We start from the raw sequence: 15,973 nt of genomic DNA, 5'->3' as shown, positions 1-15,973 counted from the left end.
CTGGCGGGAGACCGGGTCTATCAGCTTACACCCCCGGTGATGGGGTCGCCACCGAGGGACTTAGCAGCAATTCCTAGCTCATGCTGTTAACCGCTAGGCCATCAGGGTTTTTAGACACTGCAGCCAAGCCGGTTCAAATCCAATCGGACAACGTGACTGCTGTCATGTACATAAACCATCAGGGCAGCACAAAGAGTCATGTGGCAATGAAAGAGGTAACACTGATTCTGGTCTGGGCAGAGAAGTACCTTCTCTCGCTAACAGTGGTGTACATTCCAGGAGTATTAAATTAGGAGAGCCGCCAACAGATTCACTCTGGGGAGTGGTCTCTCCACCCGGATGTCTTTTCCCTCCTTTGAGATCACTGGGGTTATCCTCAGGTGGACCTTATGGCATTGTGTCCCAACAGGGAACTTCCCACCTTTGGATCAAGGACAAGCCAGAGCATGGTATCCAGACCTTCTGGATTTATCCATTGCTCCTCCATGACCTCTATGTCATGATCCCAACCTCCGCAAGTAAGCTTTGACGGGATGGATAATGAAAGGTTGGTCCTGAGGGCCAGAGGGTTTTCTACCGGAGTTATAAACACTCAGGTATAGATTTAGGCTTGAGTCATGGTTCCTTAAAAGTCCAGGTGTCGGCCTTATCAGTAACAAAAAAAGATGTATACAGCGCTTGGGTTAAATTGAAAAATGCAAACATTTATTAATTAATATACATACACTAACACAATTAATGAGAATTCTCATGCAAAGAAAGAAAAAATTAGAATATTAAAAAATCAAATATTATAATAATGACTGAAAAATGGGTTCTATTCAGATCATGAATTTTGTTAGCATATTAGCTCCATGGGTTCACTGCACCGGTGTGTATATTTACCAGAATGGAACAGGGTGACTGTAAAGGTCCCCTTGTAGTTGCAGCAGTCTTATTTTGTACAGTCCTGGAATAATGCCCAGTAGGATCTTATTTCACTCAGAATGAATACCTTGCTTGGCACTGCAAGAGTTGCTGAGGTTTGAAGAATCCTGAGATGGTATTGATAAACTATTGGAATAAAAGTGCAATCTGGTTTGTCTAAACGTGCAGGCTGAAGAAGTATCAAAGAGAGGCTCAACGCCTTTCAATGTGATCACACGTCTTCTTCAGGAGCTGGAGCCTTATCAGTACTATTTCAAAGAAAAATAGCCACATCTTCCACCATTCATACCTTTTTGCAGGGTGTTTTGCACCTGAAACCACCAATGTTGCCTTCGGTACACCCATGGGACTTAACGTTCTTCAATATTTATTTAGACCTCCTTTTGAACCCCTAGACTCTGTGGAACTGCCTTGGCTCACTTTTAATACCTTATTCCTTTAAGCCATTGCATCGGCACATAAAGTCTCAAATTTGGGAGCCCTTTCATGCTGCTCCCCATTCCTTATCTTCCTCGACGGTAGGGTGGCACTGTGTACCAGGTTGGACTACCTTCCAAAGGTTGTCTCTGGTTATCACATTAACCAGGAGATTGTTGCACCGGTCTTTTCCCCTTCTCAGTCGGTATCTTCATCTGGTGATATGGTCACCTTGGACGTGGTTAGAGCATTGTGGGTCAATTTGTCTAGGACTGAGAGTTTACATAAGACTGATTCCTTATTTGTCCTGTTCAGTGCATGGAAGAAGGTATGGCCAGCTTCTAAAAGGACCCTGGCCCATTGGTTACAAACTACCAATAGGCACACCTACCAGTGCAAGCTCATTCCACTCAGTCAGTTGGTGCGTGCGTGGGGTTTCTGCAGATCGACCACATGATCCTCTGCTCACACTGTTATCAAACTCTATAGGTTGACACTTTTGCCTCAGCTGATGTTGCTTTTGGTAGCGGTGTCTTAAGTGCAGCTTTGGAGCATTCCCACCCCTAAAGGGACAGCTTTGGGACATCCCAGGGTTCCTAGTATCCAGGCAGGCTAATAGAAAAAAAATGTCAATTTACCTTACCTGTAAAATCCTTTTTTCATAAACCAAGGTGGATACTGGGCGCCCACCCTTCACGCTCCAGCGATTCACTGTATGTACCTTAAATGTAAAAAATTTACATAGATGGGTACTGTTCAAGTTATGTGTATATGTTCGAATTCTGTTTGTCAGTTGATACATGTTCTGATATATTTTAGTCTTCTTCTCCTATCCCTATTCCTTGGCTTGTTAAGGTTATACTGGTGTCTGTGGACAGAAAGGGGGTATGGGGGAGGAGCTATGGGCTGCACCCTCTTTCAAAGAAATTCTTCTCCTTGATGCCCGGTCCTCCAGATCAAAGGATTCCCCATGGTTCCCAGTATTTACTTTGGCTTATGAAAAAAGGATTTTACAGGTAAGGACCAAAAATCCCATTAAATACCATTCCTCCAAAACTAGTTACTATGGGGCCAGATGGTTGTGACTGTTAGCTCCTGAGGTTAAGTTTTCAGTAGGTGTCTGTAGAGGGAATACATTATTCCTTTAAGCCATTCAGGACAGTTTAAGCACTGAACAGCCAAGCCGGTTCAAATCCAATCGGACAACGTGACTGCTGTCATGTACATAAACCATCAGGGCGGCACAAAGAGTCATGTGGCAATGAAAGAGGTAACACTGATTCTGGTCTGGCCTGGGTATGTCACGGTCACAATACTGACACCAGAATACCAAAGGAAGGAATACCTCTTGGGGTCTGGTAAGTATACTTACCTTCCCCCTGCTCCCCAACCCTAACTTTCCCTACCCGCAACATAACCCAAACCTTCCTGGGATACGGTCACTAGGTCTACAAGCAGATGGTCAACAAGCATTAGGTCGACATGCATTTAACACCACTTTTGGGAAGAAATCTCCCCTTGTGATAGGCGCTAGTTAAGAAATGTTTTATTTCAATTTACTTTTAAATTTAAATATCCTAATATAATTTTGCAACAAAATATACTCTATTTAGCAGCAGGCTAAATGGTGTGATTGTGACCTCACACCTATTCAGGTGTTGGGTGCACTTACGTGTACCTCACCTGTACTCCAAAAGATTTGTAAAAAAAAAGACTGCGCTTATAAAAAACACATGCATTTAAGTCAACATGCAGGATGGTCGACATGAGTTAGGTCGACACAAGCATTATGTTGACATGGGGAACGTCAACAGTCAAAAGGTCGACATGGGGTTTTTCAAATTTTTTGAGAAGACGTGCCGACAGGTGGTATTTCATGCCCTACCATCCACTAGGGTGTGGTGGAAATATGAAAGAGTGTGCCAAGGGTAGCAAGGCACCATACCTGAAGCATGGCGAGCGCAGCGAGCCATGCGAGGGGACGCAGTGCTATGTTTCAGTGTCCATGTCGACTGTGTCGAAATTCTGGACATTTTTTTGAAAAACCCCATGTTGACCTTTTGACTGTCGACCTTCCCCATGTCTACCTAACGCTTATGACCCTGTCGACCTAACCCATGTCGACCTTCCTGCATGTCCACCTTATGCTTGTCGACCATCATGCTGTCTACCCAATGATCCATACCCACCTTCCTAATGATCCATACCCACCATACCCACTGTCTCTGCTGGTGATTGTAAGTTGTATGTATACAACTGTATGAACATACAATGTATACATACTGTATGAACATGATTAAAACATTCCTTGGCTCTAAAACTGTAACAACCAATTGGATTTTTGCTTTATTGATCAGATTTATCTTACATTGGCTTGTCTTTATTTTCATTTCTGATATATTTTCATTTTTTTTACATTTCAAGTAATTGCTGCAGATGTATGCACTTAATACACAACTGTGATGGCTTATGATGCTAATAAGTATTTATAACAATGTTACTTAAAAATCTATTCACTTTGGGTGTTACTATTGTTTCTTTAGCTTATTACTACGGGAAGCGTAAAAAGATATCTAAGCCTTCCATTAAAGAACACACCGCGGACAACATTCAGGCCAAACCAGCAAGACGCAGAAAGAGGAGGAAATCTATTTTTGTTCAAAAAAAGAGGCGCACCAAGATCATTGATGTCAGTCTTGCTGGGTCAGCTGAGGTATGTGAAATATGGATCTATGGCTAATTTAGGGTTCTGGCTACTACAAAGTGAATAGACTGCACCATTAAATACAGGGGGGTTGTATGAGCTGGTGACAGATGAGATTCCGTCTGTCATTAGACTGATGTTGGAACCCCCGACTGCCGGTACACCGATAACGTGAGTGCAAAGAAGATCCTTGCGGCCTCACTGCGCTTGCCATGCTTTAGTCTTGATGGCTCTGTGCGCTCTCCACAGGTTCTATTAATAGCCCCTGTAAATTGGGATCCTGGCTGTCAGGATTTTAACAGTTGGGATTCCAACATCGGTCTACTGACAGTTTGAATCACGACTTTCGAGAGGCCATCCGGCATCCAAACGCATATAGCATTGTAATTGCTCATGTAATATTTTGTTTTTCAATTCTTTATCTTTATTATTTAATCCAAATTATCTTTAAAAGACAGTGATTAGAGATTTCCATATATCCATCTCAAAACCATATACTGTACTTGGAATTCTGGGTCCCAATTTGAAACAAGATATTTGTTGACCTGGCTTATTTAAAAGACCATACTCTCCACTACTGATATATTTTATTAATACATTACTCTCTCCAATAATAAATACATGCATTTTGTATCCCAAACAGTAAGTAACTGTGCACTGTGGTAAAACCAGGGGCATAACTAGGGATGTGCAAGTGGTGCCACCACACAGAGTGCAGGTCTTCCAGAGTGTCTTTTAGATGCTCCAGAGAGGCACATTGCACACTGCAGCCTTAGCTTCTTTTCGGTGTGGCAGCACAGATTTAAAATATGCAGATCTATTTTTATTTGAGAGTTACATTTCCACACTCAAATCTAAATTGCTGTGTAAAAATTAAGATGTCCAGCATTTGTGGGCTACAGTACATGCATATGCAACCAGTGTTTACCTCACACACAGAAAAATAAATGCATTTTGCATTCATTGCATTGCAAAATTGTTTGTCCAGGTGCGCAGTTATTTGTTCTTACTTGCTCTTTTTTGCTTTGCTTCCAACTCAGATTCAGGCCCCATGTCTGTTGCTAAGTGATCATTTACACATTTATTGCCTCTGTTTATTATTTGTTCAAAGTATCTCCATCCGAAAATTATGAATAAACCCCTCATGTAATGCATTTTGCCTTCACTCTGGGAGACCTATTGAATACATTTGTACATGGATGTAGAGTGGGTAGTCCTTTTATTGTCCTCACAACTGGAAATGTAGGTCTTCGGTTTAGGCCTACAGTATATGGTCTATATATACCAAAGAACTTTTCTTGAATGTTTGCAGGAAAGTGCTGAAAATGATGGCATGGAAGATGACACAGGAAGTGAGGACACAAGTTCTGAGCTACGAGATGATCATACAGACACTTCCTCAGTTGAAGTTCCCTCTGTACGTCCACCACGAAGAGCTGTAACGCTGAGGAACAGCATTGAATGTGACAGACCGCCTCTAGCAGAGAGGGCTAAGAGATTACGGAAAACTCGCTCCCTCTCATATGTTCAGGAAGACAAAACCACTAGTGGGAAAAATGTAAGATTTCTTTCAGTACTTGTGTATTATCTGCGCGCCCGATTTTTTCATTGCATGCCACTACTTAAGGCATGCAATGCAATGCAATGTGATTTTTCATTGTAAAGCCCCGATTTTTAATTGTATAGTCAGCCATGGGTGATTTCATACCCCCACTATCCAGCTACGCATGAAGTTTATTTTATATAGTGTGACGAGCGCAGCAAGCCACCGTGCCCGCAGCACGGCGAGCCCCGCGAGGGGACGCGGATTACTTTACATGTATTCTGCGTCCCCTCGCGGGGCACGCTGCGCTTGCCACGCTTCGGGCTCGGTGGCTCGCTGCGCTCGCCACACTATATAAAATCATCTCCATGCGTAGTTGGATAGTGGGGGTATGAAATCACCCATGGGTATACAATTAAAAATCTGGTCTTTACAATGAAAAATCACATTGCATTGCATGCCTTAAGTAGTGGCATGCAATGAAAAAATCGGTGCGATACAATGAAAAAATCGGGCGCCCAGATATTACACAAGTACCTTTCTTTCTTCTGTTACTGAATGAGATAATGGGTGAAATTTACTAAGATGTGAAATACACTTCACAGGTCTGGTTGCTATGGGCAACCAATCAAAAGCTACTTCTTATTTATTTACCACCCTCTAGTTTAGAAGATAGTAGACAGGATGTGATTGGTTGCCCATAGCAACATGACCTGTGAAATGTATTTCATATCTTAGTAAATTTCACCCAATATGTGGAATATATCTGTCAGAATGTTTTATTATCGTCAAGATATTAACCGTTTTAGTGCTGAGTGAATTTGACAAAATAGTTGTGAAAATTGCTAAGCAGAAATTGTATTCATCATACTGACCTGTAATTTAAGGTTATATAGGAAATATAATCATCTTTTTTTCACACAACATTTTTTATTTGAATTTATATAACAAATGTGAGCAACGCTGGGATTTTCAGCTGATATTTGTATCTCTCACAGATGGTTAAGCAACCCTTTTATAGAACATGTTTTATGATGTGCATCAGTCCCTGCTCCACTGCAAACCATGCAAACACACACATATACACAAAGGTTAATTAGTACAGAAGCATTGTGACTGCAGATGTACTTTTAAATGTTTTGGATTTGTAATAATTATTTGTATTTGCTGAATTTTATTCTTGAAGGATAAAAACCAGGAGGAAGAAGGTGGCCTGGTTCTAGAGACTAACCCATTGCAATGGACAGTAACTGATGTAGTACAATTTATTAAGTCCACGGATTGTGCCCCCTTAGCGAAAATCTTTCAAGAGCAGGTACGTGGGTTATGTTCAAAACTCATTTTATATATATATATATATATATATATATATATATATATATATATCTGCAAATATAACTCTAGAGCTATGTAACTGCCACATGCTTTCTGGCTTTAGGAAAGAGTGCTGTAACTACACTGCTGCACCTCACCATCATTTGCTGCAGCCTCCACATTTCTGATTTGCAAACAAGGCATTTTATGCTGATATTCAGTTATAGGGGACGTCACCAATCAGACCTCTTGGTAGAGCTGCTGAAATACAAGTATATTGAGTCTGATGCAATTGGACCTCAAAGAGCATTCAGTATTTGTGCGAAGAAAGACACAGTTGCTTACATACAGTATGCAAAGCCGGTCTGGTGTAGGCCAGCACTTGTAGCACATGCATCCAGTTTACACCAGACATATGTTGCATATACTTTTTTTATAGCCATCATTTTGTTGCAAATACTTAGTCACTATTTAAACTTCAATGAACTGTGTGCACAAGTAATGCAGAGAGCAGAGGTGGAACGACCATTGGTCTAGCAGGTTTAGCATAAACATCCATGCGCAGCCTTGCGCGAGGGGACAAAATCATTTGATGGTCACCTCTCCGGTGTCTTAGATCTGTGGGCTCCCTGTACGGGAAGCGAGCGGGAAGCTGACATCCGCTGATCGTCGAATTTACATGGGAATTCCCAGCATTTTCATGGGGATGCCCATGAAACACTGGGCGTTCCCATGGGTGCAGCCCTTTGCCGCCACCCCCCGCCATCACTGCTAGGTTTGAATGGGACAGTGAACAAGCAACTTGCCGTATTTGCTCGCACCAAGCGGCTGCACATATGCATATATGTGTACAGATGGTTTAAATTAAATGGTTGAGGTACAGATATGCCCTTATACATCTAGCCTCAATATACCATGCACCACAAGGTGTGAGGCTTAAGCTGGCAGTTCCCATTCAACTTTGCTATCGTTGGGTGGCTTTTTTGACAAAAAACCCTACAACATTTTATACATCTTATGCATCACTATCCATATAAGACGCACAAGCCAACCATGCTGATTAAAATGATATGCAGTATGCCAAAAAACTGTGTGTGACTGAATATGCTACATTCCAGCGTATTCCAGGAGAACACTATAATGTACTATTTTATATGCAACCGCAATGTAGCATTTCGTATGCAGATACAGGGACAGTCACACACAGAATATAGGTATGCAGCATATCCTTTTAATTAGCATGGAGTGCTTGTGCGTCTTATACACATAGGTGTGCAAATAAGATGCATTTTAAATTTGGATAATGTTGCAAAAAAAATGTTGTGCGCAGCGGAGTCACAAGGACTGTTTAAGGTGCAAGGAGGCTTGATGCATCCGCATTAATTAGGTCACTTATGCTCAGCAATGGATATCTTTAAAACCTGGACCATTAGGGTGCATTGAGTAATGCTTTTGGGAACCTCTGTCTTAAGACACAAAGCAAATATATGCTATTGACTCACCTGCTATCTTGTACACAGAGACACCCACTGCCAATGTCTCACAGCCACTGCTCATGTGCATAGGTGGAAATGTCGGGAACACCGGGCAGGCATCGGTCAGATCACTGGGATTTCTGCGCAACAATAGGCTGCCCCAGGCTGAGCAGCTCTCCTGACACCTGGGCCTCGCCCGCTGCCAACCAAATTTGCAGTGGCTGACTAAACGCCCAGATGAGAGTCCTCACGCACCTTTTTTCTATGTTACCATTGCAGATGAATTCTCTGTCTGCGTGTGCTGACGCTTAGTAATTACTGCACGTGTACACTGTACAGTGACAAAATGACTCCGCTGCACCTGACATAGACATTGCATACATCTCTGACTCAGGTCTATTGTTGCAATTCTTATGCGGCAAATCAGCTGTGTTTGATTTCAGTGTGCTCTATCCATTCAACTGCATAAAGTTACATAGGGCCTTATTCTAGTTCACTCTTTCTGACAAAATCCTTCTTAGATGGACAAAACAATGTGCACTGCAGGTGGGGCAGATGTTACTTGTGCAGAGAGATTTAGATTTGGGTGGGGTTTTACTTCAAAGTGAGATCTATATTGCAGTGTAAAAATAAAGCAGCCAGTATTTACCCTGCACAGAAACAAAATAACTCACCCAAATCTAATTCTCTCTGCACATTTTACATCTGCCCCACCTGCAGTGCACATGGTTTTGTCCATATAAGAAGGATTTTGTCAGAAAGAGTGAACTAGAATAAGGGCCATACTGTTATATGTTTTACTGTGCAACATGGTGTGCAATATCCCCCACTCATCCATCTTCCCTCACTCTACAGTTCTCTGCTGGACACAATAAATGTGGTGTAGTGCTTTGGCCTGTGATGTTGGGTGTGTGCCTGCTGTCTTGGAGTCGAGTATTGCTGCATTCTAACACTCCTGACATCTGTGCTGTGGGAAATGAAGAGTTTTATATGGAAAACATTGAGGTCATTTTAGCACAAACTGAAATTTTATTTTTGTTTTTCATTTATCTTTATTTTTCAGGACATTGACGGACAAGCTCTGTTATTGTTGACACTCCCCACAGTTCAAGAATGCATGGACCTGAAACTGGGCCCCGCCATCAAGTTATGCCACCATATAGAACGAGTGAAAGTGGCATTCTATGCACAGTATGCCAACTGAACCCTCTGTTATATTTTGCGGTACTTAATTCATATTATCTTATAAGATACAAGTATAAAACAGGAGTTTTCATAGAAAAAAAAATTGGTTACTACCACAGAGCGCTGTCAGTGTTTCCTAATTTGAAGATTCTGCAGCCGTTTTTCTAAGCAGCCACCTGTACGTCCAATCATAATGAAGAACAAATAATAATCATTTTTCATAGGAGTTTCTAACAAACAATTGGATGTTGTGGATATAAGGCATACTTTGATATGTCTGATCTTTTAGCAAGAATCTTCTTTCATATTGAAAGCTTGTATTCATTTTTACTGTGATCTGTAGCTTAAATGAAAGCTTTGATATAGTAGAACACTCTCTGTTGTCGCTACATGTCATTTTAATACCGATCACTAGAAAATAAAGCCTTTTTGCAGTGTACATTTCATTGCAGAGTAATACAGTTGCTGGAAGCCTGACTGGTAGTTAAAGTGTCACCGAGCTGTAAAGTCAGGTAGGATGTGTGCACATAGTTATCAGGCTGATTGAAGGATGCAGTAACATGAGGCAGAATGATGAGGCCAAGTGCTTACATTGCTGCTGCTCTGCTGCAAGAGTGGATTGTGACAAATAGAAAGAAAATAGACAAGAAAATACTGAAGGGACGGACATTTTTTCCATCCTCAATTCCAGTATACTTTCTTGTTAATAGCACAATCATTCAAATTGAGCCTATTATGATAAATTGCCCAAATCCATGGTGTATAGCTGGAGGTTTGACCTCTCTGCATGTTTGCTTCACTCCTACATCACACTTTGGACATAATTGGGAAGATCTATTAAGAGCCTGGAGAATTGATAGAGTGGAATGTGATAACGCAGCAGCCACTTGTCTCCTAACTGTCATTTTTCACACCCATCCTGTAACTTTACAGTTAGGGGCTGCTTGGCTGGTGGATTATCACCTTCCACTTTATCACTTCTTGAGGCTTAATACATCTGCCCCATTGTGCCATGGCTTGCACATCATAAAACAATAAAAGAGATATGTGGCCTTATTCAGATCTGATCGCAGTACAAATTTGTTCTCAAAATGGGCAAAACCATGTGCACTGCAGGTGGGGCAGATGTAACATGTGCACATAGAGTTACATTTGGATGGGGTGTGATGACACAGAAATCTAAATTGCAGTGTAAAAATAATGCAGCCAGTATTTACCCTGCACAGAAACAAAATAACTCACACAAATCTCACTCTCTCTATACATGTTACATCTGCCCCACCTGCAGTGCACATGGTTTTGCCCATTATGAGATCAAATTTGTATTTCGATCAGATCTGAATAAGGGCCATGGTCTGCTGGCAACTTTTACGAAACCTGGTGCAAAGATGGGGAGACACAGATGTGATACAGTATATACTGTAATACACTGTTAAAAAGCTCTGTAATACATTTGGACTATACCTTATTCCAGACTGATTTGTGTATGATGTTAAATGCTGTTCCTTTCTTATCCCTGACACACAAAGCTCTTAGAAATATTATTGCACACATTCTACTTTTTGTACTTACACTATGGATAACAATTTTAGCTGGCAGACGTGCTAAGGGTACGCAGGAATGTTTTGTGAACTGTGCCTTAAATACTTGGAAACCTGTTCGAGCTACATTTTTCGGCAGATAAAAGTGATGAGAAAATCTGAAAACAACTGCAGTGACCTGGCCACACGTAAGGCATTTTTGTTGGCTTCATTAGCTTGCGTTGAGCTCCACCAACTACAAAGATGTCCTGCCCTGATTGATATCTGTCTACATATTAATCATTCCTATATTAACTAGCAAGCTGGTCGCAGTGATCAATATGTACGTTCCTGAGACATTAGCCAGCTGTACTATTGTATATGGGCTGACGTGATATTTCCAAATGAACTATCTACATTATTTATACTTATTTTAATGTGAGTAGCCAGCTTAAGACGGCTTCTTATTGCTTTTATTGCTAAGGCAGAACTATTTGTATGAAGGAGAAAAAAGTAGCCATTGTCTGGGCTAACCGGGACATGGGTTTTCCATTACGCTTCTTAGTCCTGGAGTCTGGATTAGAGCATTTTCCACAAGTGTCCTAAGAAGACAGGAAACTGCTTTCTTAAAGGAGAAAATCTTATTTCAAAATACTATTGTTACAAAAGTGGCATTTTAGAAGTTCTACTGCCTCCACCTGCAGTAAGTACAACAAGCAAGCCTTCCTCAAAGACATCCTTATTTTTGTGATAGGTAGACTCGGTGGCACCCCCCCCCCCCCCCCACACCCCCCAAGATACCAGCGACTTAGGTAGCTGCCTTAAGCAGCCTAATGGTAGAGCTGGCCCTTAAAGGAGCTAAAACCAAATCCCCAAAAACTTAATGAACTTACATATAAATTGTAGACTCAGACTCTGCCAAAAATCAATTATTGAAGAAAAACATTTCTCGTGGAATGATAGACCTGTAATCACAGCCAGTCATACCAGTGGAAACCTTTTGTCTCCAGAAAACTCATTACCACCTACAGTACATTCAGCATACAGGTACACATTTTGCAGTGAGGGTTCTACTAATGTGATATTTTTTCCTGTGCGAAGTTTGACACTAAAGCTGCCCTGTGTATAGTATCAAACTTAAGAAAATGACAGTAAACCAAAAAAATATTATTTGGTTGTTTCTTGTTATACTACCTCGTTTTAGTATTTAAACTACAATTAAGTAATCAGAGTTCTTGCAGAAGTGGAGCTTTCTCAGAAGTGTATTATTCTAAAGCCCCCCATACACGGTCCGTTAATCGGATCCGTTGTGTGCTTTAACAGCACACATCGGATCGGATCGCATCCCTAGTGCATGCAGTGTGCATGCAGTGCGCATGCACTGCGATCCGATCCGATGTATAGCTCTGGACACATGAGATGCAAAATACAGTACATATTTGGCAGTGATAGGAAAGGTACGTGACAAGATTTGTAAAGAAAAACAAGGAGACAGTATACTAGGTGCGGGTGGACTAGATAAAAAGACGGTCAAGACAGAGACAAATGGTGGTCAAACGTAGTGAGGATGTAGGAATAGGCAGTATGGCCTGTGACCAGGATTTACAAGGTATTTTGTAGCCCTAAAACCAATTACACAAATGATGCCGGTAACAATGAAACAAATAGCAACATTGTTGCGTATCATTAGTCTACATAGTCATAGTAAAGATATACACATTACAGTAAGGACTTATCCCTGCACATAATGTCTTATCAGAGGTATTATGAAGTCAGGGGGGGTTCCACCATTTAGGAGACGATTTTCAAAGTATAGGGGCCAACACACGGGGATATGTTGCTGAGCAATGTAGATCATTCAGAATTGCTCAGCAAGATCGCTCAGCACACAGCAGTGCACAGCGATGTGTACTGAGAGATCTGTCAGGGCCAGTGTTCTCCAGTGAGAACACTGGCCCTGACCGGCATTGCTATCTATTGAGATAACTTAGAAAATGCCCTGAAATCGCCATGTGTGTAGGCCCTATAAGAACCTTTGCCTATGGGACTCCACTTGGTCTATATCCAACTTCCTTTGTATTGGATTTAACATGGCATCATACTGGTTTTCTATTGCTTTTACCAGTTGAGCATCTATTTCATATTACCAAACCTTAGCATGCCTACATAAGGACACTTATGCGTACACCAGGAACTCCATCGGGGTTATTGCCGTCTATGCCAGTGGTTCCCAAACTTTTTGAATCACAGCACCCTACAGTAAAAGAATATTTTTCACGGCACCCCATGGCCAAAAGTTTGTTACTGAGAGTTTCAGAAAAAAATATTAAATTAAATAAGTTGTTATTAAATTCTATCCTTAGGTCAAGATGTGTAGTGAGGAATATGATCTACTTAAGTTTACCCCCATATATGATAATTGGAAACTACAAGAAGTGATTTTTCCTATTTCAATAAATAATTTCAATTGGTTCTGGACCACCAACCTGAGGCACCCCTGTAAGTGCTCTGAGGCACCCCAGGGAGCCTAGGCACACAGTGTGGGAACCACTGGTCTATGCTGTTGTTTATTTTAATGTATTAGATATTTTCTATTCTATAGTTTTAATATATTAATACAATTTTTCCTTATTTGGTCCACAGTTAATTAACCTACATTTATACTAAAGATTTTTATATATATATATATATATGTTCATTCACAACATCTGGTAAAAGTGATCTGCAGTCACTTGCCTAATGAATGTATCCCAATGACTGATAATGAACCAACCAGGCCCCAGCAGGCATCAGCCCGTCTGTATTGCCAGGGGAACGCCCATCATTTTCATGGGGCAAATATGGACATGTGCAGACACCCCCCCCCCCCTCCCCCTTCTGAACGTGACCTTCCGAGTAAGCCTGAATCAGGCTGATTTTTTTTCTTTTACATTAATCCTTTTTAGAGTCTAATTAATTTACAGTTATCAATCCATGGTAATGTATGTAAAAGGTGTAGAATTGTATGTACACGGTAATCAGTTATCCTCCTTCTACACAGCTACACGCACAGGGCAGATTGCAGATACAGCACATTATCATACCTCCACTTGTAAAGAGAGGGCAAATATAGGACTTATTTGGGCTTATTGCACATAAACAAATCCAACTCGTTTTAGTAGAACTATTATACATTATTGTAGGTATCTCTCATAACTGTGGTACAAACAAAGAAAAAAGATACCACTGATTATATAGAATGTAAGCTCTCACAAGCAGGGCATTTTCCCCTCATGTGCTTTTCTTAAAATATATATATATATATATATATATATATATACACATAATCTGGGCCACCCTGATAATTGATTCAGTGTCATGTCCCCTGATGCATCTGTCTTAATTTACCATGTGATTGTCCTAAATAACCTTGTACTGTAATTCATTATTTTCTTGTTTTTTTTGTTCATTTATATATTGTTAGGCTCTGCAGAACCCTTATGGCGTCATATAAATAAACAATAATGAAAATGATTGATCTACTGTAAATGTGTTATGGCATACAAAAATAATGTAATAAACATTATATATATATATATATATATATATATATATATATATAGTGTTGCTATATTCTCCCGGCACTCCTGTCCCCCCTTGGGGATCTCTGGCTCCGGTGCCTCCCTGCAGTCACGAAAGGGTGGCTAATGTAGTATCCAAGGTAAACAGATGGCACTCGGAGGCTTGTAATTTAGGTGGTAAAAAATAAGGTGCTCTTTAATGCTGGATTAAAGAGCACCTTATTTTTTACCACCTAAATTACAAGCCTCCGAGTGCCATCTGTTTACCTTGGATACTATATATATATATATATATATATATATATATACACACACACACGTACATATCTATAGCATAAACCAATTGATTAAGACTGCCCGCCTGTGTTCACATTTCCCTGGACGCACCCAGCATCTTCACCGGTACACCCAGGAAACGCTCAGCATCCCTATTCTAACGCCGCCTGGCCACCTCGATCCGCACCCCCCGCCCTCTCCCCCCTGTGCGAACACCTCAGCAACAATGTAAGTCCCCAAAGGTGTCCGCAAAACAGCCCTGCACATGCACATATGCGAATATACTCAGAGTGTAAACATCGGTCCCCGGTGCAAATACGCTGGGGACTGAACAGATTAGAATGAGGGCCTTCAATATTTCATAAATAAAAACAATAAAAGAACAGTTGCAATACAGCAAGTGGCTGGGCATAAATATTATAAGGGACAGTTCAATATATGATTAATCTGCCTCAAAGGGCAGTAATCCAGCTTTTAAAAGGTATTACTGGGTCTGTGGTGCGATTTATAGGATCCAATTAGCTATAGTCCAAGGCAACAGAGGTATCCAGTGCCAAGAAAGGTGGTATCCTGATCCCACAGTTGGTGTCCTGGCAATCCCAATAATGCGAGAAAAAAAAATGGAGAAACTCCTTCCAGTGTTGCCCACTGACCCTGCTCGGGTCGACTGATGTGTTTTTCTGCTGGTTTGATAAAGCTGATAAAGATTATAATGGGATTATAACATTTATAGCCAGACTTGCTATATTGCAACTGTATTTTCATTGTTTTTCATTCTGAAGCCGTGTGCGTGTGTGTTTTATTACATTCTTTTTGTATGCCTTAACACCTTTATATGTATTGAGTAACACTAATTTATTCTTTATTTGTACCACGGGTGAGAGACTGACTACATCTTTATGGACAGCTGTTTGCTTCCATCACTCATAGCAGAGCTTGATCTGTTTATATTCTTGTTATATATTCTTCTGAACATCTCTTGTGATTGTTATAGAGATTGGGAGGATGATATGCACAGTTCAAAATAAAACATTCAACATATAACTACAATT

At 40.8% G+C, this 15,973-nt stretch overlaps 1 protein-coding gene across 6 annotated transcripts in view; it reads left to right on the top strand.

The window, feature by feature from the left end:
- SFMBT2 (Scm like with four mbt domains 2) overlaps positions 1-10,657 on the top strand; it is a 244,168-nt gene extending 233,511 nt beyond the window's left edge. For all 6 annotated transcript variants that reach the window (XM_083183383.1, XM_083183388.1, XM_083183382.1 and 3 more), the window contains 4 exons: positions 3,888-4,057; positions 5,361-5,606; positions 6,778-6,906; positions 9,444-10,657. In XM_083183383.1, the coding sequence (XP_083039509.1) occupies positions 3,888-4,057; positions 5,361-5,606; positions 6,778-6,906; positions 9,444-9,584 (686 nt within the window). In that variant the 3' untranslated portion in view covers positions 9,585-10,657. The remainder of the gene's footprint in view (positions 1-3,887; positions 4,058-5,360; positions 5,607-6,777; positions 6,907-9,443) is intronic.
- Positions 10,658-15,973: the final 5,316 nt, after the last annotated feature.

The sequence above is a fragment of the Crinia signifera genome, chromosome 4 (assembly GCF_055691185.1).
Source record: "Crinia signifera chromosome 4, ASM5569118v1, whole genome shotgun sequence".
NCBI lineage: Eukaryota > Metazoa > Chordata > Amphibia > Anura > Myobatrachidae > Crinia > Crinia signifera.
This window is presented reverse-complemented; position numbering and strand designations above follow the sequence as displayed.